The sequence below is a fragment of the Carassius auratus genome, unplaced genomic scaffold (genome assembly GCF_003368295.1).
Source record: "Carassius auratus strain Wakin unplaced genomic scaffold, ASM336829v1 scaf_tig00033088, whole genome shotgun sequence".
NCBI classification, from domain to species: Eukaryota; Metazoa; Chordata; class Actinopteri; order Cypriniformes; family Cyprinidae; genus Carassius; species Carassius auratus.
The window spans coordinates 306,674-329,140 of NW_020526047.1; the positions used below are offsets into that span (position 1 = coordinate 306,674).

Genomic DNA, 22,467 nt, shown 5'->3' on the forward strand with positions numbered 1-22,467 from the left:
ATTTCTCTCCTAATTCAGACGAGATGACTTTATCTTATCAGAAAGCAATATTATGAATATAGGACTCAGCCAGAAGCAATGGTTTTATGTTTAAAACATCTTAATGATAGATTTGTTAAGGTGTTAATTGTTGGACTGGAGTGTTGTGGATTATTGTGATGTTTTTATCAGCTGTTTGGACTCTCATTCTGACGGCACCCATTCACTGCAGAGCATCCATTGGTGAGACACTGATGCAATGCTACTGTACATTTTTCCAAATCTGATTAAGAAACAAACTCATCTACATCTCGGACGCCCTGAGGGTGAGTGTATTTGAGTTTTATACAACAGTTAGTGATTCTTGATTCTGATTGGACGGGCTGTTCGCTTGTTGTTTCCCTGCAACATGCTGTGGTTGATTCCACTTTGGCTTCTTTTGCAATCATTTTCATTAAAAATCAATCAAATTAACTGAGCATTGTGTAAAACCCCTTCACAAACACCACATGCTGTATATTGTGATGAAGCTCGTTCAGACGTGTTCTGCAGCAGTGTGTACGAGTCTTAGCATCTCTGTAGCATGCAGCAGCAGTTCAGACTAAAGATGCACTTTAACCCTTCATGCACCTTCAGTCTCCTGGACAGCGTTTGTTCATTATTCTTTCCTCTAATTTATTTAATTATACAATTAATCAGTTATGCATGGTCTTCGCAGTATTGTCTTATTTAAAGTGTATTTTATTAAAGTAAACCTATACAAGTGGAACGATGCATGTCATTTATGGACGTTTTGTGTTCATTATTCATGACCAGGGTTTCAAAAGCAGACAAACAGACACAATTCAAAATGACTTCGTTATTCCCAAAGGATGTGCTTTTCCAGTTTTCCCTTCACTCTTGCAGCTGTGATAGCTTGTGCAAATTAAATTGGCTTTTCTAAAAATCAAACAATATTAGCTTCCAGTTCCACCTGCTACTCTTTAGTGCATAAAATCAGCTCAAAGATGTGAGCTCAGACCTCAAGTATGCTATAAAAGGAAGGATTTCATATAATCATGATCCCATATTCACATATATCGCACACAGTGTTGAAATTTTCAGTGGCTCTTTATAAAAAGGCTATCGTTCAGAATAGCATACTAATACGATATTTGCAGTATGCATTAATTATACTGAAGAACGCAAGTAAGTTATTCTGAACGCAGCCAATGAAAATTAAATTAGTTTATGACTAGAGTTTTAGAGTATGAAATATAATTTCATAATCACAGATGTCAATATCTGAAGTGTTTAAAGATCAATTTGCTGGACACATCATCCACAATGTAATTCAACTCTGTAAAAATAAACAAAATGCTCCTAAAACTAATACAGTAGAAATGCGTACAAATACAATCACTATAACAAGAATCCTACAGCACAGGAAAACAAGACGGAAATGAACACAACATAACTGTTTGTTCTGGAAATCATCTGGAACCATATACTAGAGTGGAAACAGCAGTAAACAATGTAAATTCACTCAAACACAACATAAAAACAAAATGCACAGCTGGCCCTCAATGCAAACCCTTCAAAACTTCTTAAAAGTTCAAGTACACTTCTATCATTTGGCCACAGGAAAGAATGGACAGAAACAGACTTTATGAAGTACACAAACACAGATGTTTTGGAATAGTTATTGAAAAGAAGTCTCCTCTGCTCATCAAGGCTGCATTTATTTGGTCAAAAATACAAAAAAAAGTGAAATATTATTACAATTTAATTTAGAATTTATTTTAAAATGTAAGTCATCAAATCTGAATTCTCAGCATGTCTTCAGTGTCACATGATCCTTCAGAAATCATTCTAATACACTGATTAAACTGATTTTATATTGTAATATTATATTGCAGTCTTTGTGAGCATAAGAGACTTATTTACGTTGAGTATTTCCCTACATTTTTTCACTTCAGTGTGAGCATACATACAGGACTTGTGTGTGAAGTATGTTTCAGCTCTTACACAGTTCTTCTCAGACCAACCCGAATCGTTCCAGAGCACAAACTGAGCTCGTCTACCGCTCAGAAACACCAGGAGGAAATGATGGCAAAGGAAGGCCACGCGTCTCAGGTTCAGCTACGGTAGGGATGATGCATCTATTTCCCCAGGATCAGATATGTTCAAGCTCATGGTTCACAGAGTGTGATGGTGACGCCCTCCCCGATCCAGCAGGCCGGGAGCAGCGCTTGTGTAAAGGCGCAGTGGAAGGCGTGCAGCCGGACCTGTCCCTCGCCGTAGTACGTCAGTGTCCCGGCCTCGTAGTCCAGAAGCATCCCGATGCGCAGCGGCTGAGCGTTTGGCTGCAGCTGACCGGCGACGGACTCCTTGCATCCGGCGTGCCACGCGCTCAGCTGCCGCTCGTCCAGCTGGAGGCTCCACGAAAGCTCGTTCATCCCCACCATGCAGCGCTTGCCCTTCTCCTTGCGCGGGATGTTCGGGTACGTAACGCCCACATACGCCCAGGGTTTGGACACCTCCAGCTCCCAGTAGTGCCGGCCGTGAGTGAAGCTCTGGAAACACAACACCTGCCAGGTGTGGTCGAAGCGGGACTCATCCGCCAGGACGGGGCGGGGCCCGGAGATCAGATGCTCCGCCCTCCTGTTGCTCTGGGAGAGCCGTAAGTGAGCGTTGGCGGTGCGGGGGTCGAAGGTCAGGTTGCAACGGTCTGGATGAAGAGAAGAATTGCAACATATGAGAATAATAAACTATCGATGGTTTTTAAAGCATTGTACTGTCCTGTGGTGATATGATATGAGCGTACATGCGTTCAGTCCCTCTCTCTCGGCCGGATACGATGGAGTCGCAGGACTGGGAACAACAGCCTGAACTGGCCTCTTATCTTGAGGAGAGCCTTCCAGAAAGACAATGAAACAGGGATGTCGATGAGACACGGATAACACAGGATTTTTAGAAGAAGAAAAAAAAAACAGTATTTTAAATATGATTTATTTAAAAAACTATTCCCTTGAAAAGTTCATGATTTGTTAAAATATGTAATTTACAGGACTATGGCATGAGGACCATAAAATACCGTATTTTCCGGACTATAAGTCGCACTTTTTTTCATAGTTTGGCTTTTTTTCATAGTTAGTCAGGTGAGACTTATTTATGAATTAATTTGACATGAACCAAGAGAAATTAACTAAGAGAAATGAACCAATAGAAAACATTACCTTCTCCAGCCGCGAGAGGGCGCTCAATGCTGTGCTCAGTGATGCTGTATTCTACACTGAAGACACAGAGCGCCCTCTCGCGGCTGGAGACAGATATTGTTACTGTTATATAGTATATATTGTTATTGACCAAAAGGTTTTATTTTTGGCTGACATTTTTGCCCACTTCTAGAATGGTATAATATAATATTTTATTCTTTATAAAGCGTCTTAAATGTGTTTATGATTCATCTAGGAGCAGGTTTATTAAACATTACACAAATTGAAAAAATTGGTGAAAAAAAATATTCAAATAATGGTTGTACAAAATGGCTCAAAATGTGTGTACAACTACAAACCAAACTAAAATAACATGCACTGATTATTTCACAAATCTGACTCAATTTGGCAAATCCAGTGACTGATCTCAAACACTCAGCAGCTTACAAACACAACTTTGTTTACTAGCTGACTGATAAAATAAATCTATGTGTCCTGACTCATGGAAATTACAAAGTATCTGCCAATCAGACTGAAACTGGTGCACTTAGCGTCAGTCGGTCAGTGAAAAGAGTGTGATCATTCCTCACCCTCTTTCTCCTGTCCTCCAGACACATGTACGGCTCTCTCCAGATCCTCACACACCAGCTTTGACACACGGGACAGGACGTCTGTGATGGGCGTCAGCTTCTCCTGTACGCTCACATGCACATCCACAGGAACGTCACTGAAGCATGGGACACTTCCTATGAACCTGGAGTCCTGCGTCAGCACACAAACAGGAGCATAAACACAGATTAAACCTATAAACATTAACAATCAACTCTAAAACAATCACATGAAAATAAATAATTAATGTGATTATAAATATCACTGTAAAAATATTTGCAATAGTAATATTTTCCCCACCAAAACAATCTTAGTAGCATCAACAAGCTCTTTTATATTTATAATAACATGAATGCATTTTAAAATATTTAATTTAAAAGGAAAATTTAGCCAGTTTTTTATTTATTTAATTAATTAATTGTTTGTGTATGTGCTGCAATAAATATATAATTATAAAAAAATTACAAATATAAATAAAATAATATCTAAAAAAAATAATTAAATTAAATTAAATTAAATTAAATTAAATAAAATTAAATTAAATAATTAAATTAAATTAAATCAAATCTTGCTGAAACCTTGATGAGCTGGCAGGGAGGGAGGGAGCACAGGCTGCTGATATCCTCCTGAAGCGCTGCGAGCTGCATTTCTCTCTCCTCCAGAACAGCCAGCCGCTGCTGAGCCTCCATCAGAGTCACTTCCTGATGCTGCTCCAGAAAAAGCTGTGTCACCTCCTGCTTCTCTACCAACACTTTAATCAGCTGTGAGAACTTGGTGTTCACCCACTGAGACGTCTGCTGTAGAGACACCTGACAGAGCAGAGGGAGAACGACATGCTAAAACACACACACACACACACACACACGAGGAGTGATGCTACAGCTTTCTACTTCAGTATGCATCCTTCAAGACTTTTCCTCATATACACCGCCTGGCCAAAAAAAGTCAAGTTTGGATTTAAATAAACAAATGCTTAAGATTTTAGGATTGGCATCTGGCAGTGTATTAATATATGAATCAGTTTGTGTAGATTTTTAAATATTTTGTATAAAAAATAGTCCTACATGTGTTTGCATGTGATTAAACTGGGAATAAAATTCCAGGCTTTTTGCAGAATGGCCGCGTTTTCTTAAATATTGATCTGTATAGATTACATTCGGATCATATTATGGTGATTTTAGACAGCTCTTGTCTGCTTTCATTTTATGAAAAAGAGTAATTTGGATATTCCTCAAAACGTCTCCTTTTGCTGTCCGTGGGTGAAATAATGCTGTTAATACTTTACAATAAATTCACATTAGTTATTGGCAATATATTTGTTTCTGTATTTATACATTTTTAGTTAATGTTATTAAAAAAAATTACATGTTTGTCTTTTTTATTGTAAAGTGTCACTATAATGTCATATGTGTTTGGATATTATGATATTGGATAAAGCTCCTAATGAAGAGGGTTATGATGATGAGGTCTTGCCTTGGCTTTCTCCATGTTCTCCATGAGCTCCAGGCGGCTTCTCTCAGCGCTTTCCTGGTGTTTCTTGAATTCTGTACTCTTTTTCTTCAATCCTGTCTGCACAGAAAAATTATTAGAATATAAATGATTTAATAAGTCAGCAATGACACAGTGTATATAGGCAGAATCTTACAAAACCTATATAAACACACACACACACACACACACACATAAAGATAGCATTGATATTCTGTTTAAACTATACAGCATTTGTATGTCAAATACAATATTACCTCTCGATTCTTCCGTTCTTCTTCCACCAAAATCTTATCATGGCCCTTGCACTCGTTCACAGAGCACTCGTAACAAACACACATGCTGTCGTTCCTGCAGTAGATGACCAGAGGCTTCTGGTGCCGCTCACAGATCTGCTCCGGCTCCGTGTGGACCGAGGCTCCTGCGCTCACATCCGTCTTAACTGGACTGTGTGTGGCGGGCATCTCCGTGATCATCGACAGAGACACGTTGCGATTCAGCTCAGGCCTTGTGTCGAAGGGATTTTTACAGAAAGGACAGTGGAAGTCTTTGTCCATGCCATCCCAGAATCTGGAGATGCAGGCCTTGCAGAAGGTGTGACCGCATGGGATCGTCACGGGGCATTTAAACAGATCCAAGCAGATCGTGCACTGCATGTGATCATCCATCACAGATCTGGAGACCTGAGAGCACAAAATACAGGAAGCAATAACAACAATGTCAATGAAAACCACCAGATAAATGGATGAATGGATGGATGATGGATAGATAAATAGATGGATGGAAAGATAGATAAATGGATGGATGGATGAATAGATGGATGGATGGATGATGAATAGGTAGATAAATAGATGGATGGATGGATAGATAAATGGATGGATGGATGAATAGATGGATGGATGGATGATGAATAGATAGATAAATAGTTGGATGGATAGATAAATATATGGCTGGATGGATGGATAGATAAATGAATGGATGATAAATAGATAGATAGATGGCTGGATGGATGGATAGATGGATGGATGGATAGATAAAAAGATGGATGGATAGATAAATGGATGTATGGTTGAATAGATGGATGGATGAATAGATAGATAGATAGATAGATAGATAGATAGATAGATAGATAGATAGATAGAGATGGGTGGATGGATGGGTGGACAGATGTACGTTTCAGCATCAGATAAATGTTGATATTTAAGTATACCGTTCCATAATCTATAAACCGAATCGAATACATTTGCCTGATGAATTATAGTCATTATTAATTCCATATGCTGAAAACATCGAGACAGAAAACAGAAAACAGAAAACCTCCATCTGTCCCTACATCCCCACTAAACAACATCTACTTTCGAAATTAAAGCAGAACATTTATTAATCGACTAACTCCTTTCTCGTAAACTCACAGGAGTATTTATTCATCAGATGTGCAGAAACGTGAAATAATCCCGAGTCCTGCGCGCTCTGGGTTTCTCGTCGCCTTCCAATATGCGTGAGCGCTCAAACGCGATGACGTGAACGCACGTTACGTCACACTTCTTGTGTATTTACGTCTCATCAAGGCGCTGCGCAGCGCGGCGTGTGGAAAACAAAAACAAACAAACAACAAAAAATATATAATACAGCATGGCGGGCGGCCGTGGATGTGGCGCGGAAGCGTCACGCGAGGGGTCTTCTGTCCACCGGTGAGCGCTGCTGGACGACATTTGTGTGAATGTGCAGTAAATAAGTTAAATAATCTCTCTCTCTCTCTCTCTCTCTATCTCTCTCTCTCTCTCTCTCTCTCTCTAACTAACTCTGTGTGTGTTTGTGTGTGTGTGTTTGTGTGTCTTCTGATGTGAATGACATTTATATGCACTTATTGCATTTATCTTTCTGCTAATTTTATGTATTATAATCTATAAATTGATTGTTTATTTATTAGTCTGTATTTTCATTCTATCCTCTCTGTCATTTTTCGTGTATTTCTGAAGCACTTTTAATTACTGCTTATATAAGATGTGCTCTAAATGATTACATTATTAGTGTTGTTTTTTATTATTATGTTTATTGTTATGGGCATTTAAACAGATCCAAGCAGATCGTGCACTGCATGTGATCATCCATCACAGATCTGGAGACCTGAGAGCACAAAATACAGGAAGCAATAACATTAATGTCAATGAAAACCACCAGATAAATGGATGAATGGATGGATGATGGATAGATAAATAGATGGATGGAAAGATAGATAAATGGATGGATGGATGAATAGATGGATGGATGGATGATGAATAGGTAGATAAATAGATGGATGGATGGATAGATAAATGGATGGATGGATGAATAGATGGATGGATGGATGATGAATAGATAGATAAATAGTTGGATGGATAGATAAATATATGGCTGGATGGATGGATAGATAAATGAATGGATGATAAATAGATAGATAGATGGCTGGATGGATGGATAGATAGATGGATGGATGGATAGATAAAAAGATGGATGGATAGATAAATGGATGTATGGTTGAATAGATGGATGGATGAATAGATAGATAGATAGATAGATAGATAGATAGATAGATAGATAGATAGATAGATAGATAGAGATGGGTGGATGGATGGGTGGACAGATGTACGTTTCAGCATCAGATAAATGTTGATATTTAAGTATACCGTTCCATAATCTATAAACCGAATCGAATACATTTGCCTGATGAATTATAGTCATTATTAATTCCATATGCTGAAAACATCGAGACAGAAAACAGAAAACCTCCATCTGTCCCTACATCCCCACTAAACAACATCTACTTTCGAAATTAAAGCAGAACATTTATTAATCGACTAACTCCTTTCTCGTAAACTCACAGGAGTATTTATTCATCAGATGTGCAGAAACGTGAAATAATCCCGAGTCCTGCGCGCTCTGGGTTTCTCGTCGCCTTCCAATATGCGTGAGCGCTCAAACGCGATGACGTGAACGCACGTTACGTCACACTTCTTGTGTATTTACGTCTCATCAAGGCGCTGCGCAGCGCGGCGTGTGGAAAACAAAAACAAACAAACAACAAAAAATATATAATACAGCATGGCGGGCGGCCGTGGATGTGGCGCGGAAGCGTCACGCGAGGGGTCTTCTGTCCACCGGTGAGCGCTGCTAGACGACATTTGTGTGAATGTGCAGTAAATAAGTTAAATAATCTCTCTCTCTCTCTCTCTCTCTCTCTCTCTCTCTCTCTCTCTCTCTCTCTCTCTCTCTCTCTAACTAACTCTGTGTGTGTTTGTGTGTGTGTGTTTGTGTGTCTTCTGATGTGAATGACATTTATATGCACTTATTGCATTTATCTTTCTGCTAATTTTATGTATTATAATCTATAAATTGATTGTTTATTTATTAGTCTGTATTTTCATTCTATCCTCTCTGTCATTTTTCGTGTATTTCTGAAGCACTTTTAATTACTGCTTATATAAGATGTGCTCTAAATGATTACATTATTAGTGTTGTTTTTTATTATTATGTTTATTGTTATGTTAAATTATTATTAATATTCATTTGTATTGTTTTTATTATTATTTATATGACATTTTATTGTTATTTTATATTTCTGTTTAAATTGATAACATTATCACATTTTTTATTATTTTATTATAAAATTGCATTATAACATTTATATTCAACATTTTTATATTATTACTATGATTATTATTTTACTATATTATAAGAAGTCATGTATATTATTTATTAGATATTATTATTTTGTAGGGTTATTATTATTATTATTGTCATTGGTATACTAATAAATCCTCTATCAAATGTTCTGTAGCTGTTCTGGGTCACCGGTCTCCCCCTCTGGGTCCAATGCCCAATGAGGACAACCGGAAAGATGTTTGGTGGAAGACGTACAGGGAGTACAGAGAGGAGAAGAATAAAGAAGGCAAGTGAATAGCTGTTATTTTCACAAGAGCTATATGATCAAATGTAGATGCGCCAGTGTGAGTCAGTGAACATTGATTGTTGTTGTGGGCAGCCACTGAGCCTGTCAACATAGGGCTCCCATATCAGCGTCCCTTCAGGAAGACTGAGGTGAAGGAGAGGAAGAAGGTGATGCTGGAGAACACAAATAACCCTGAGATGGAAAGAGACAATCGACTACGAACATGTGAGTGTGTCAGTGAAACCATCATGATCTCTGAAGAGGAACCAGAGTAGATTAATTACCAGCAGAATGATGAAAAATCTGATACTGAAAGTAGAAGCATATGAGTATTTATTTACACTTATGATTTTATGATTCTATTTGATGCTTATATTTGTATTACCTTTTCTTTTTGCATTTATGAAAAAAAAACTGTCACAATGCAAAATTCTTTATGCAAAATTATTGATAATAATTTAGATTTTCTTTTGATTTAAGTGAGTACATCTAAACGTGTAGTTAGGTTTAGTGGTTGAGAAACATGCCACAAAGGCTGCATGTCTAGAAATTACATCATATCATTCATCAATAGTGTTAAAAGAAAAAAGGAAGTCAATTAGAACTGTAGGAAAAACAAAGGGCATGGAAACTTGGAAACTATCGGGAACATTAGCAACCAACGCCGACCTGATAGGAAAACAAAAATAGTTGATGACAGAAAAATCATAAAAGCTGTGAAAATGAACCCTAAAATCATCTTTAAAATCATCAACAAGCTCCAGAAAGCTGGGCTGATGCTCTGTCCATCTAAAGTCCACAGGAGAATTTGACACAGAATTACAAAAGCTACACAACAAGATGCAAACCTCTAATCAGCACCAAACATAGAAAGACAAAATTCTTCACAAATGTGAGCCAGTAGAGTTTTGGAACCAAGAGTCTGGTGATGTCTATGGGTTCAGACTCACTGCTCTGATTACATGCAATGGATCTGCAACTAAATATCAGCTTTTAATCTTTCACATCTGCCTTAAATTCAACTGTTCCAATACTTCTGCTTACATCAAATAGTGGGATGAACTCTAAAAGTGCTGTCCTTTTTATTTGGTAAAACCGGTATGTGTCAAAAGACCTAGTAATAAAATGGGACATTCTGTAGTTTCGTCGCATATTCATCTTTTAATCATATTTGCAAATGTCTTAATTCCACAGCAGAGAAAGCAATTTTGTCTTTACTTTTCAAATACTTATGGAGGGCACTGTATATATATATATATATATATATATATATATATATATATATATATATATATATATATATATATATATATATATATATATATATATATATATATCTGTGTGTGTGTGTGTGTGTGTGTAATGTATTTGATATACAGTTGTGCACACAAGTTTGCACACCCGCTGCAAAATATGCAAAATGTAACAATTTTAACTAAATAAAGGCAATCATAAAAATTGCATGTTATTTTGTATTTAGTACTGTCCTGTTCATAAAATGTTTATTTTTAGCCCACAATGCAAAATAACCGAATGTATAAAAATGAAAAATATATATAATTATTATTATTATTTTTTTTTTTCTTCAAATGTTAAATGCTTTTTGGTCATTTGGTCTTCAGAAATGTCAAGTTATCAGCATTTAGTAAACTGCGTGCTAGTTCCTCCACAGGATGGTGATAGAGTAGCATAAATGGTGTCAGAAATGATGCTGAGCAGGAGTATCTTCCCTGGCTGCGTGTGAGTACTTCTGTTAACCTCTTAGAGATTCTTTTGATTTGAGGCCAGTGAAAACATGTTAAACCCATCAAGACCTCAGTCTCACGATTCCTGTTTGGAAAACCTTGGCCTGAAGAACAAATAATAATTGTTTGAAAAGTAAAGATATCAGTTTATAATTATTAATTCACTACTGTGGGAATATCCCGGGAAATTCTGTGTCGTTTGGGGAAGAGATTTGCCATTACATCAGTCCATTTCCTGACGGAGGAACAGGCTTTCATATTGTTTAAACAGGCCGCCCATGTTTAGTTCAGCTGTGATCTCAGCTTCTGCCGAGGGTCAGTACTTTCCACCCCAGTCCAGCCTACACAGTGACAGTAGGTCATGATAATATGTTGCAATCCACAATTCTGTCTCAATATTCACGCTATTATTATAAAACATAAAAAGAAGTTATACAGTCCTTGTCAAAAGTTGGATTTTTTTAAGCCTCTTTTGCTCACAAATGTTGCTTTTTGATCAAAATACAGAAAAAAAATAATATTCTAAAAATTATTATTATTATTTAAAATGTCTGTTTTCTATGTGAATATATTTTAAAATGTAACTTAATGCATATTTGATGAATAAAAGCATTAACTTCTATTTTACAACATATTCAAACAGGAAACAGTTATTTTAATTTTTAATTTTTTTTTTCACATAAATGCAGCCTTGGAGAGACTATAACCAAAAAAGAATATTTTATATATAATAATGAGAATTGTGGGGTAAATGTGATTAATTGATATGAAAATATCACTATTAGGAAAACAAGGTCTAAAAATAGACTAACTATGTTTTTAACTATGTTTTTAATGTACAATGTTGATCTCTTTGATTTCGTGAGGTGAAATTTGATCTGAACATGTTCGTGGCAAGTTTTGTGAGATCCTCCCAATGTTGAATTTCCTTCAACAAACTATCAGTCGCATTTGGAATCAATTTATTTGCAGCGTCGCATTAGTCAAATGCATGCGTCAATGAGGACGTGTCATCTAGAAAATAAAACATTACATTACACAGAAATGAAGCCTTATAAAGGTCAGCTTTACAATGGCTGCTTTTCTCTGGAAACAAGACATTTCATGTTTACAGCAAATGCAGCTCTCGGAATGAACACAGCTTGTCTTTGTACTATTCAGAAAACTCTCAGAAAGACACTCAGCTTGCATAGCATTGAAAAAAAAAATTGCATAAACCAAAGCCATTGGTAAAATGCTGCTTTGCAGAAATCTGTATTCTGTCTGTCTCTCATATTTGCAGCTATTGGCTGAAGCAACAGACTTCCCAAACTTCTGCAGAAGCAGTGGACATAGTGATTCCAGCTTGTCCAGCATTTTTCCATTGTCAGTGGAATCAGTCTGTCTCTCACACCGTTTAGACACTGTTAAGAGAGTAATGTGTAGAACAGATTTCCTTTTATGTTGAGCAGTTGATTTCCAGGAAGATCTATTCACTACAGTTGTTTTTATATCCTTTCTCCTTCCTTTTCTTAAAATAGCATTTAAGAGTTATGTTTTGTGACTCAGTTATATTAACATCCGGTCCAAAAAAAACAAAACAACATCTGGCTTAATCCCCAGATGCTCTGGATAAAAATGAATGGTCATGTTGTGCTTTATATATATGCCACAGATAAGACAGAGCCAGTGTTTGAGTACAACAGAGCTCCAGTGAATCATCCTCAACAGAAGAAATACCCTCACTAACAGCCTCTCAGACACCTGGACCGCTACAGAGATGGAGCCCTAAACGCATTTATTAAACACTGTTCAACTGAAACAGCAGGGATTTTGTTTGTGATAAACTTAAAGTTATCAGCTGCCTGGTGATCTGTCTTTAAAATTGCATTAGCAAAATTGCATGGGACAAAAAGGTCTGTTGTCAGTAGTGAAGTGATGTGTGAAGAACAGCATCAGGAAACCTTTTCACCTCCATATGAAATCTTGTTTGACCCCCCCAAAAAAATATATAACTGTAATTGTGACTTTTCAGACGGTTCTGAATTTTTATTTTTTTTATCATTATTATTATATATATTTTTGGGGAATTCTAACTTGACATCTTGAAAAAAAAAAAAAATCTGGTTTCTTTTTTTTTTTTTTGCCATGGGAAAAGGTTCTACCTTTTTCTCACAATTTTGAGTTTTTTCTTTCTTTCTTTCTTGCAATTCTGAGAAAAAAAACGCTTTTCTTTTGATCTCTTTAACATAGAATTCTGACCTTTTTTCACAATTTCAATTTTAGTTTATATGTCGCAATTCAGATGTTATTATTATTTATTGCCATGGAATACATTATTTTGGTAACACTTTACAATAAGGTTTCATTTCTTGACAAGTTAATGTATTAAAATGAACAATGCATTTGTTACAGTTTGTTTTCATCTTTGTCAATGTTTGTTAATGAAGATACAGTTGTTCATTTTTCATGTTAATTCACAGTCCATTAACTAATGCTGACTAATACAACTTTTGATTTTAATGCATTAGTAAATGTTTAAATTAAGACCAATACATGTTGCAGACGTATTGGTCATGTTAACTAACTACAGTTAATTACTGTTAACTAATAAACCTTATTGTAAAGTGTTACCATTATTTATTTCAAGTGCGACACATTGAAAAAGAGGCACAATGATGTCATATTTACATAGAAAAGCTATTAAAAAAGCACTGAGCTTTGTAAATACATGATCTATTTAGGTGATTTAATTTAATTTAAGGTAATTTAAAAGTAAAGACTGTATGTGTGAAACGAAGTAAACTTTTGCTCTGCATATGCGGTGAGTTTGGGTTGAGTTTTGTCACTTAAAGCTCATAATTTTCCATGTGTATGACATTCTTGAGATTAATCATATATTCATTAAAAAATATCAGATTGAAAAAGGAAAGCGATAACTTTGCCATAGTATCCTTTCAAATTCTAAAGTTGCCACAGTCATTGCATTCTTTGCATGTGCTGCACTTTATTTGTACCATTTTGTTTCATTAATTGAAAGATAATAACAATATTGATTAATTCTGATTTTAGTCCTTGAAAACCAGAAAAAAAGTAGAAGTCCTTGAAAGTCCTGTAATTTTATTTTGCAGTATCTGTACAAACCCTGTTTAAGTTAGTTACCAGTTTTAAGACCATTTTGATGATTTTGAAATAGTTTGAACTGAACTGTAGTTTTCTGTTTCTGCTTCTGTCTTTTTATATTTCCTATTTTATATAATTTACCATTATTGAACAAAACAATTTCAGAAATTTCAAGTTTTAGAGTGTAGGTCAGCTTGTACCCTTTCAAAGACAAAGCTAACCAGCAAAACTTGAAATCAAAAGTATCCTAAATGTTACAGATGTTTGCACAATATTTTAGTGAGTAACCTTTCTTGGTATTGCTGTTTCAAATATAATGGCAATGGCAGATACGTGACTAACTAGTTTTGAGGAAAAAACATCTTCTTTTGTTTGCCAAATAACCCTGTGTATGTGTCCGGCCCTCCAACTCTCAAGCTCCGGAAAAAAGTTCAGGCTCAGGATTGGTTTTATTTCTTTTTTTTTTTTGCTTTTTTTTTATTGCTTTTACTCTTGGTTTCCTCTTGGTGTGAATGAAAACATGCTTTAACTGTTGGTTTCCTCTTGGGGTGAATAAAAACATTATAGTTTTTTACAAGAACAAAAATGTAGTTGGAGAGGAAGGAGAGGTTACTGGAAAAGTGAGATGCTCATGCAGAGCCGGGCTGACTGGTACAGAACCAAAAACAGCAAACACATCTGAACTCATTAGGTATTTTGCCGGTTTTTGCCGAGGCCATGAATCTGGAACAAAGACTTCTTTCATATGACTTATATAAGGCAATAACCCACAAGCAGAACACAACTGGGATTCATTCTGGGGGGCTTTAAATTTCATTAATGGACATGTGAAGTCTGAGTTCTACGCACAGAAGCAATGAAGTTTCAGTAAATGCTCTAGCTTATTGTAAAGTGGATTCTGATTGATTGTCAATGTTTTATAGTTCATCAATTAAAAAACTTTCTAAAAAGTGATTCCAAAGAGATCTGCATCACGCTTATAGCTAATAACAAACAGAGTGGTATAGTAATTGTCATAGGTATCTTACATTTATCATACTTTCTGTGAAAGTACTTAATTGCACGAGGGTCTACACCACAACGATAACGACATAGAACCGATATTGCTGGATAGTGTCTTTTAATAGCTGAGGAACAATTAATATATTGACAGCCAATCAGAATACATCATGCTTTAAAGAGTTTGAGCATTTAATGCAACAGATGACAAAAAACCATCGCAGCATGCTTATAATAAACTGATTTTATATTTTAATACATTGGTGTGCATGCTAGTTCTAGCACTAGGTTGGAACAACCCTAAAGGGATAGTTCACAAAAAGAGCAGCAAGAACATTCAGTCAAAAAAACTAATTTCTGTTTCCACAGAGGAAAAAAGTTAGAAACGAGTGAGGTTCAAGGTCGTTTTCATGTCATAGACAGACTTCCTGTCGTCACAGCATAGTTTTAGTATAGATAAGCTCTTGGCAGTGCTTCTGTTTGCAAACGTCACAGGGTTGGATCCCAGCTGGCAATCTTCAGCATCAGGTCCACATCCAGTAGTTTTCCCTGGGCTTTCCGCACTGTTTTTCCCCTAATGTGAAATCTCACACCTGTTGACACCAGACTCCATTTGTTTTCACTTTGATTTAATTGTCTGTTTATTTTGTATTAAGTGTATGTAAAATGTATTTAAAAAAAATAGCTTAGGATCTTGGAACAAAAACATTCCAATCCAAACATGACTTTTATTAAAGAGTCAACTAAGTCTTGTTCCAAGCTTCCTGTGGTTCGAACCCAGTAACACAATAATCACCCACTGTCCCATAAAAATGATGCAACAGCAGAGCAACATGAACGTGGAAAACAAACGTTTAAAGACAGAATAAGTAAAAAAGATGCAGAATGAATGTTTTATTAATGCAATAGTGTGTTCATTTTATTTCATTTTGTATTTTTAATTATCATTACGGTATTAATCTATTATAAGTAATTATTATTAATAAACAATACTATTTTTAAACATGCCTTCTACCAGAATTTTACTGATATAAAAAAACATTAGCATTAAAATATGTACTATCTATAAATGTATTCACTGGTATTTCATTAATGCATAAATGTCTTTGCTCAGCATGTTAGTGCTATTAAAATACTAAATTAAGTATTAAAAATACTAAAATAATTATTTGTAAAAAAAAAAAATATAATATATATATATATATATATATATATATATATATATATATATATATATATATATATATATATATATATATATATATTTGTATTAATGCCTCTGTTCATAATATTGTGATATTTTTCTTGTAATATTTCTCAAAACTTTACACCATATTATACCTTTAATCTTTTTTAATCTAATGTCAGAACATCATCTTAAAAAAATTAGATTTTTCCTTACAATTTTACGAACCTTTCCTTAGAATCGTATATTTTAGATTAATTTATTATTTTAATGTGGCACTTCAATGCCATCATACATCATTTATACTGCTTAAACATACCTACTTTTTATGTATATTTGATACTTAGGAACTTAATCCAATTAAAATGGACTATTGTCAATTTTATCAATATACAGTATAAAAGCATTAAACATGCTTATGAAACACTCTATCGGGATTGATAAGTCCTCTTAGGAGTCTCATTTGTATACTGATATTGCTCTAAATCAGTCATATATTAGGTTGACTTTAGTTAGTATGCTGTGTTTGTGGTGGCTTCTGCTGAAGCTGGAAGTTCATCAAAGGGTTTTGAGGACAGAAGATAAGACTTTAGAGTCTGTTTCTGGACACTCTTTATCACACTTTTATACAGTTTATCCTTTTAAGATGTGTTTTTTTTTTTTGTTTGTTTGATGTCAAAACAGGATGTGCAGCTTTACCGTAAACAAGATTAGGAGTTAACCCGAAACAGGGGATACTTTCAAAAGAGTCTCAATGATTAAATTAAAAAGAAGAGGAGAAAAGGGGCAGCAATATCATGTACCTTGATGTAAAGCAAAGAAAGAAGACTGCATGCCATTTTAATGAACCGAGGCGGAAGGTCAAGTTTCGCTATTCAAAGAGATGTACCTGGATGAATGCAATAGAGCTGTATCCAAGTGATAAAATATGACCCCAGGCTGAACACAAATAATCCCACTCAACTCTATCAAAGGCTTTCTCAGCATATAAGGATATAATGACTTCTGGAGTTGCAGAGAAAGGAGTAAAAAATATGAAGAATCCTCCTTGTATAAAAAAAAAATAAAGAATGTCTCCCTGGGCACAAACCTGTCTGATCTTGTGAAATTAGAGATGGTGAGACCTTCTGGAGACGAGGCTCGGAATTTTTGAACAAATTTTAAAGTCAACATTTAACAGGGAAATTGGTCGATAACTTCCACAAAACCTAGGATTCTTTTCTTTTTCAAAGGTGAGGGAAATGAAGGCTTCATTAAGAGATGGTGGGAGATGACCTACTATAAATGAGTCGTTACACAATGCTGATTTGTTATTTGTTATAATTCCACATGTGTTAATTCATAGTTTTGATGCCTTTAGTGTGAATCTACAATTTTCATAGTCATGAAAATAAAGAAAACTCTTTGAAATTGAAATTGCATCTTGCAGTTGCCCTTGAACAAGGCACCGAACTACCAACTGCTCCCCGAGTACTGCAGCATAAATTGCTGCCCACTGCCCTGGGTGTGTGTTCACAGTGTGTGTGTGTGTGTGTGTGTGTGTGGGTGCACTTTGGATGGGTTAAATGCAGAGCACAAATTCTGAGTATGGGTCATACTTAGCTGTTAGTCACATCACTTTGTCACTTTTTTGTCACTTTGTGTGGATTATTCTTAACTTTTATAAAGAATATCTTTATAAAGAAACTTTACAGATCTTCTTTATGCACAAAGAGCTTGTAACACTCCAAAAAGAAAGGAAAAATTTAAATTGCATCATGTTACCCTATGTACCAGATGCCACATCATGAATAGCAAAATCCCAAGAGTTAAAACAGCACTTGACCTACTTACCTACTGCTCGTGTCTGACCGCTCCCTCCAGCTGCAAACACTGCTAAATCACTGCAACGTTTCGATGCCAGAAGATAAGACTTTATTATTCAGAGACAATAAAGCCGAGAGAAGTCTGTAGGGCAATCTTCTGAGTCTGTTTGTAGACGGTAAGTCGTGGCCTAATGGTTCGAGAGTCGGACTCATAATGCAAAGTTTGTGAGTTTGAGTCTCAGGCTGGCAGGAATTGTAATAAATCAAAATGCCTATAAGATGATAAGTCTGATTAACATGACACACACAGAGAAAGAGAGATGTGAATACTCAAATTGAAGAGTTCTGTTGTTTCAGGATTCTAGGTTTATGCTTATTACTGTCATATTATACAATTTGTATTCTGCTCTTTTTCTATAGATTTTAAGTATTTAAGTTTATACAATAATACATTTATGACAATACCCTACTGAAAAAAAAAATATATAGAAAGCAACACATAATTTCTAATGGTTTTACTTGTTATAATAAAATTGTACTTGTTTTAATGGAAACTTTAATGATGCCTGTTGGTGGCTTTTGTTAAAACCATTAAATCCTAATCCCAAAAAACACACTACATTATACCATTATTTAATGGTTAAAGGTTGATGGTTTGTAGTGGAAATCATTCAAATTTCTCTGATGGTTTCTATTGTTTCTGTCAGCAGGGTCACCATGGGTTTTGTGATGTTAATTGGTGAGACCTTCTGGAGACGAAGGCTCAGTATTTTTGATCAAAAGTCAACATTTAACAGGGAAATTGGTCGATAACTTCCACAAAACGTAGGATTCTTTTCTTTTTCAAAGGTGAGGGAAATGAAGGCCTCATTAAGAGACGGTGGGAGATGGCCTACTATAAATGAGTCGTTACACAATGCTGATAATATAGGGGTTAGAAAAGATGCTCAGCCAGACTTGCTTCAAATATTGGAAAATCCAATGTATTGAAAATATAAAAAATTGCCTGAGAGTTAGACGAGTTCCTAGAAGAATATAAGTCAATATAACAAGCTCCTCGAATGGAGATCTGACAGCACTAAAAGCACAAGCATGATGTAGAAGCTTCCCATCTTTATCACCATGAACATGATCAGTTCTGCATCGTCATCTACTGATCTTTTCATGATGATATTTATGGTAGCTAATATAAAATTAAATAACAGTGTTAATATCAAAATTTGGTTTATATTCAAGTAAAGCCCATTTCATCATGTTTGTTCTGCTTCTTGTTTTGCAATACTTAAGTATGAAAGTGATGTAAGATCATGACACAAATCATTGCTTGAGTTCATTTTAAAGAATGAGTTGAACTGGTTTGGAAAATGTTCAGAAGTTGGGAAAACAATCTTGAAAGCAATTTCTATTAAGCTCTCTGTTTTAATTAATTGGTTCAAAACAGATAGATAGATAGATAGATAGATAGATAGATAGATAGATAGATAGATAGATAGATAGATAGATGCAGTAATAATTTCCGTACAATTAGAAAAACACTTTTCCTCAATCAGACTGAACATCTGGTGAACATCCGGCATATTTGGACTTTCCAGATTTAAGATGGAGACAAAAACAAGATCATGGCACAAGAAAAAAGAACCATCAAGATCTTCAAAAACATTTTGGCTCAAATTACTAAAACAGCTGTGTCTGGCAGAGTCTGGGAGAAAATAAATTATTTGGTTTAAATGCCCACATTAAGACCACACTTGTATGAGAAATGCTGGGGCTTTCACTTCACATACAGGGGCTGGTGGGAAAAGAGCTGCTCCATTCCAATTGGCTCTAAATAAGCTTGAGATAAAAGTGCAAAGCAAGAAAAGGACCATGATTTACGAATATGAAGTTTATATGTTGCGAATTCTTTTATCCACTTTCATCACTATGTCAGTCTTTTTCTCGCTCTGGGAAAGTCTAATAAACACAAACACACACACACACACACAATAAAACAAACACTTCAATGACTGAATTAAAATTAGATGATTTGGAAACTTAAAGGGGTCACATGATGTTGCTAAAAATAACATTATTTTTGCGTATTTGGTGTAATGAATGCAGTGCAGTGTTTATGTCATTTAAGGTTAAAGGTTAAGGTTAAGTTTTTTTATTTTTTTACAAAACTCATCATTCTGAAAAGCAAGGTGTGCTCTGATTGGCCAGTTTTTCCAGTTCTTTGTGATTGGCGGAATACCTCAAGCGTGTGACGGTAGTTTTACGCCCCTTAACACTGTGTTGCCATGTGTCCAAGTCAGAACACCGGCGCCAAAAGACAAAAACAATAAAACCCATTGCAAACTAGTCATTTGTTGCTTCCAGTTGGGATCTAATTACTGATTATAATGATTTATACTGTGTTTTTTTATGTGTTGTGTTGCATCTTACTGCGTAAACAAAACTATGTCTGCGTTTGTAATCAGAGAAACGACAAACAACAAGCTCTACACTACACCAGCGGTTCTCAATTCCAGTCTTCGCATACCCCAGCTATGAATATTTTGCACGTCTCTCTTTGTTAACACACCTAATTCAGATAATCAGCTCATTAGAAGTGAGTTCCGTGCATGGACTGTGTTCCCATTGACATGGTCCCTACACAGTGTTCATTGGCCCCTACACCCTGAGCAGGGGAAATCTGTTGAAGTGTACTTCACTTCAGAACATTCATTAATAGATTTGTGCTGCGCAGCGTCTTCACACACGGATAAGAGGGAGATCATAAACCTCTGTAGATAAATACAATTTAAATTTGTGTCTCAGAAACTTCAATGCACTTTGAATGATAAATGTGTTGTGTTGAACACTAAATACTGTTCTGGAACAGTGATATACTGTAAATACAATGTAACCACTGATTTCTAGTCGTGTCCTCTTTTGGAGGGCCAAACTAACTATTTTTGCTTTCATAATGAAACACCATCTCTACAACATGGTGTCAGCGGCAACAGAGAAAATCAAAGTTACACCTTCTTTCTTTGTGTACAACATTTGGGCGGCACAAATCTTCCCACATAGTGATGTTAGACATATGTGATGACAGGATGAGTCTTAAGTTTTATAAAGAATATCTCTTTGGGTTTGAGACTTTGCATCTTTATGCACCAAGAGCTTGTAACACTCCAAAGAGAAATTTAAATTGCATCACATGACCCCTTTAAAGAGGAATGCAACGAAGCAAATGAATGTCCCTCTATGTACCAGATGGCACATCATGCACAGCATAATCCCCAGCTCTGCTCAGAGTGCATACTGTCCCAATCTACAGAGTGTTAAAGTAACTGTAGCTTGGGGAAATATGTACTCTGAGCAGAGCTAATTTAACTCTGGGGATTTTGCTGTGGTGAATTCCTCATAAAATCAGGTTCATTTTATTCACTGGATCAAGTTCCCCTTTTCTAGTATGTAAAGTCCCACACTGTATGGAGCAAACTGTTACAGATGTTGCTGTTTCTTGACAGTGATTTGAAAAGGGTTGTGTTTTTAAATACAAAACCATCAGAAGTAAAAAGGAAGGAATAGTAAGAACTATTTTTTTGTTTTTACCAACAAACGCACGAAGTTGGATAAAAGTGTTCAAAAGTCTGGAGTTCAAAAGTCTCTTCTATTCACCAAGGATGACTTTATTTGATCACAAATACAGTAAAACTGTAATATTGTGGAAACAACACAATAAAAAAAAGTTATATTTTAAACTTTTTTTTTTTTTTTAATGTAATTTATTCCTGTGAGGCAAAGTCGGGCTATCAGCTTTCACACCACAAGTTCATTTTTTCTCATGCAGTGAAGGCTACACATTGCAGAGCAAACATGCCAATAGATAAGATACAGCACATTCTTCAGACCAATCAGAGAAATAAACATTTTAAAGATGAGATTATTCCCACGTATGCTAGTAATCAGTCGGTCTGTGTTATCTCACCCAACAAAGGGGACGATGTGCTGCTTTAGAGAAGAGGACGAGAAAAATAGGGGTGCACTCAAAAATCTGTTCATATATGAATCGAGATTCTGTCTTCTAATGATTTTCCTTGCATATACTTTTGATCTGCATCTCTCTCTCTCTTTCTCTCTCATTCAGATCATCAGATTTTCAGTTTCCTTATACACTTATTTTCACATAGCAATCAGAAGCGTGATACATGGACGCACATACTGTACAGTATCAGAATAAAACCGTATATTAAAATCTAACAGAAGCAGTAGCATTTACAAGCAACATCATATCTAAAAGTATGAGACAACAACAAGCAAACATAGCATTAAGAGCCGTCCTTGCACAGGTTCTGTGTGATCCTCTCATTTATATTCTCTGCGTCTCATTTGGACTCAAATTGATAAGCAATACAGAAGATGTCATTGCTCTGGAGGCAGTTTAGCAAACACAACACAC

The 22,467-nt window shown here is 35.7% G+C and overlaps 2 protein-coding genes across 2 annotated transcripts; one reads left to right on the top strand and one right to left on the bottom strand.

The window, feature by feature from the left end:
- Positions 1–746: 746 nt before the first annotated feature.
- LOC113081091 (tripartite motif-containing protein 65-like) lies at positions 747–6,776 on the bottom strand. Its single transcript, XM_026253139.1, has 7 exons — positions 6,686–6,776; positions 5,531–5,956; positions 5,259–5,354; positions 4,364–4,594; positions 3,767–3,938; positions 2,786–2,875; positions 747–2,689 (listed from the first exon to the last, which is right to left on the bottom strand). The coding sequence occupies exons 2-7, from the start codon at positions 5,939–5,941 to the stop codon at positions 2,151–2,153; spliced, it is 1,539 nt and encodes a 512-aa protein (XP_026108924.1). The 5' UTR covers positions 5,942–5,956; positions 6,686–6,776; the 3' UTR covers positions 747–2,150.
- Positions 6,777–6,805: 29 nt separating this feature from the next.
- Positions 6,806–12,990, top strand: LOC113081095 (39S ribosomal protein L38, mitochondrial-like). The gene is made up of 4 exons (XM_026253142.1): positions 6,806–6,964; positions 9,091–9,201; positions 9,295–9,426; positions 12,601–12,990. Exons 2-4 carry the CDS (start codon positions 9,126–9,128, stop codon positions 12,672–12,674), a joined length of 282 nt encoding a protein of 93 aa, XP_026108927.1. The 5' UTR covers positions 6,806–6,964; positions 9,091–9,125; the 3' UTR covers positions 12,675–12,990.
- The last annotated feature ends 9,477 nt before the right edge of the window (positions 12,991–22,467 follow it).

Coding starts and splice junctions, on each gene's coding strand:
- LOC113081091 (XM_026253139.1), bottom strand. CDS start 5,941: ATGGATGATCACATGCAGTGCACGATCTGCTTGGATCTGTTTAAATGC. Junction 5,355..5,530: donor AAGAACGGAAGAATCGAGAG/GTAATATTGTAT, acceptor TTTTCTGTGCAG/ACAGGATTGAAGAAAAAGAG. Junction 3,939..4,363: donor CTCCCTGCCAGCTCATCAAG/GTTTCAGCAAGA, acceptor GTGCTGACGCAG/GACTCCAGGTTCATAGGAAG.
- LOC113081095 (XM_026253142.1), top strand. CDS start 9,126: ATGCCCAATGAGGACAACCGGAAAGATGTTTGGTGGAAGACGTACAGG. Junction 9,202..9,294: donor AGAGGAGAAGAATAAAGAAG/GCAAGTGAATAG, acceptor TGTTGTGGGCAG/CCACTGAGCCTGTCAACATA. Junction 9,427..12,600: donor AGACAATCGACTACGAACAT/GTGAGTGTGTCA, acceptor TATATGCCACAG/ATAAGACAGAGCCAGTGTTT.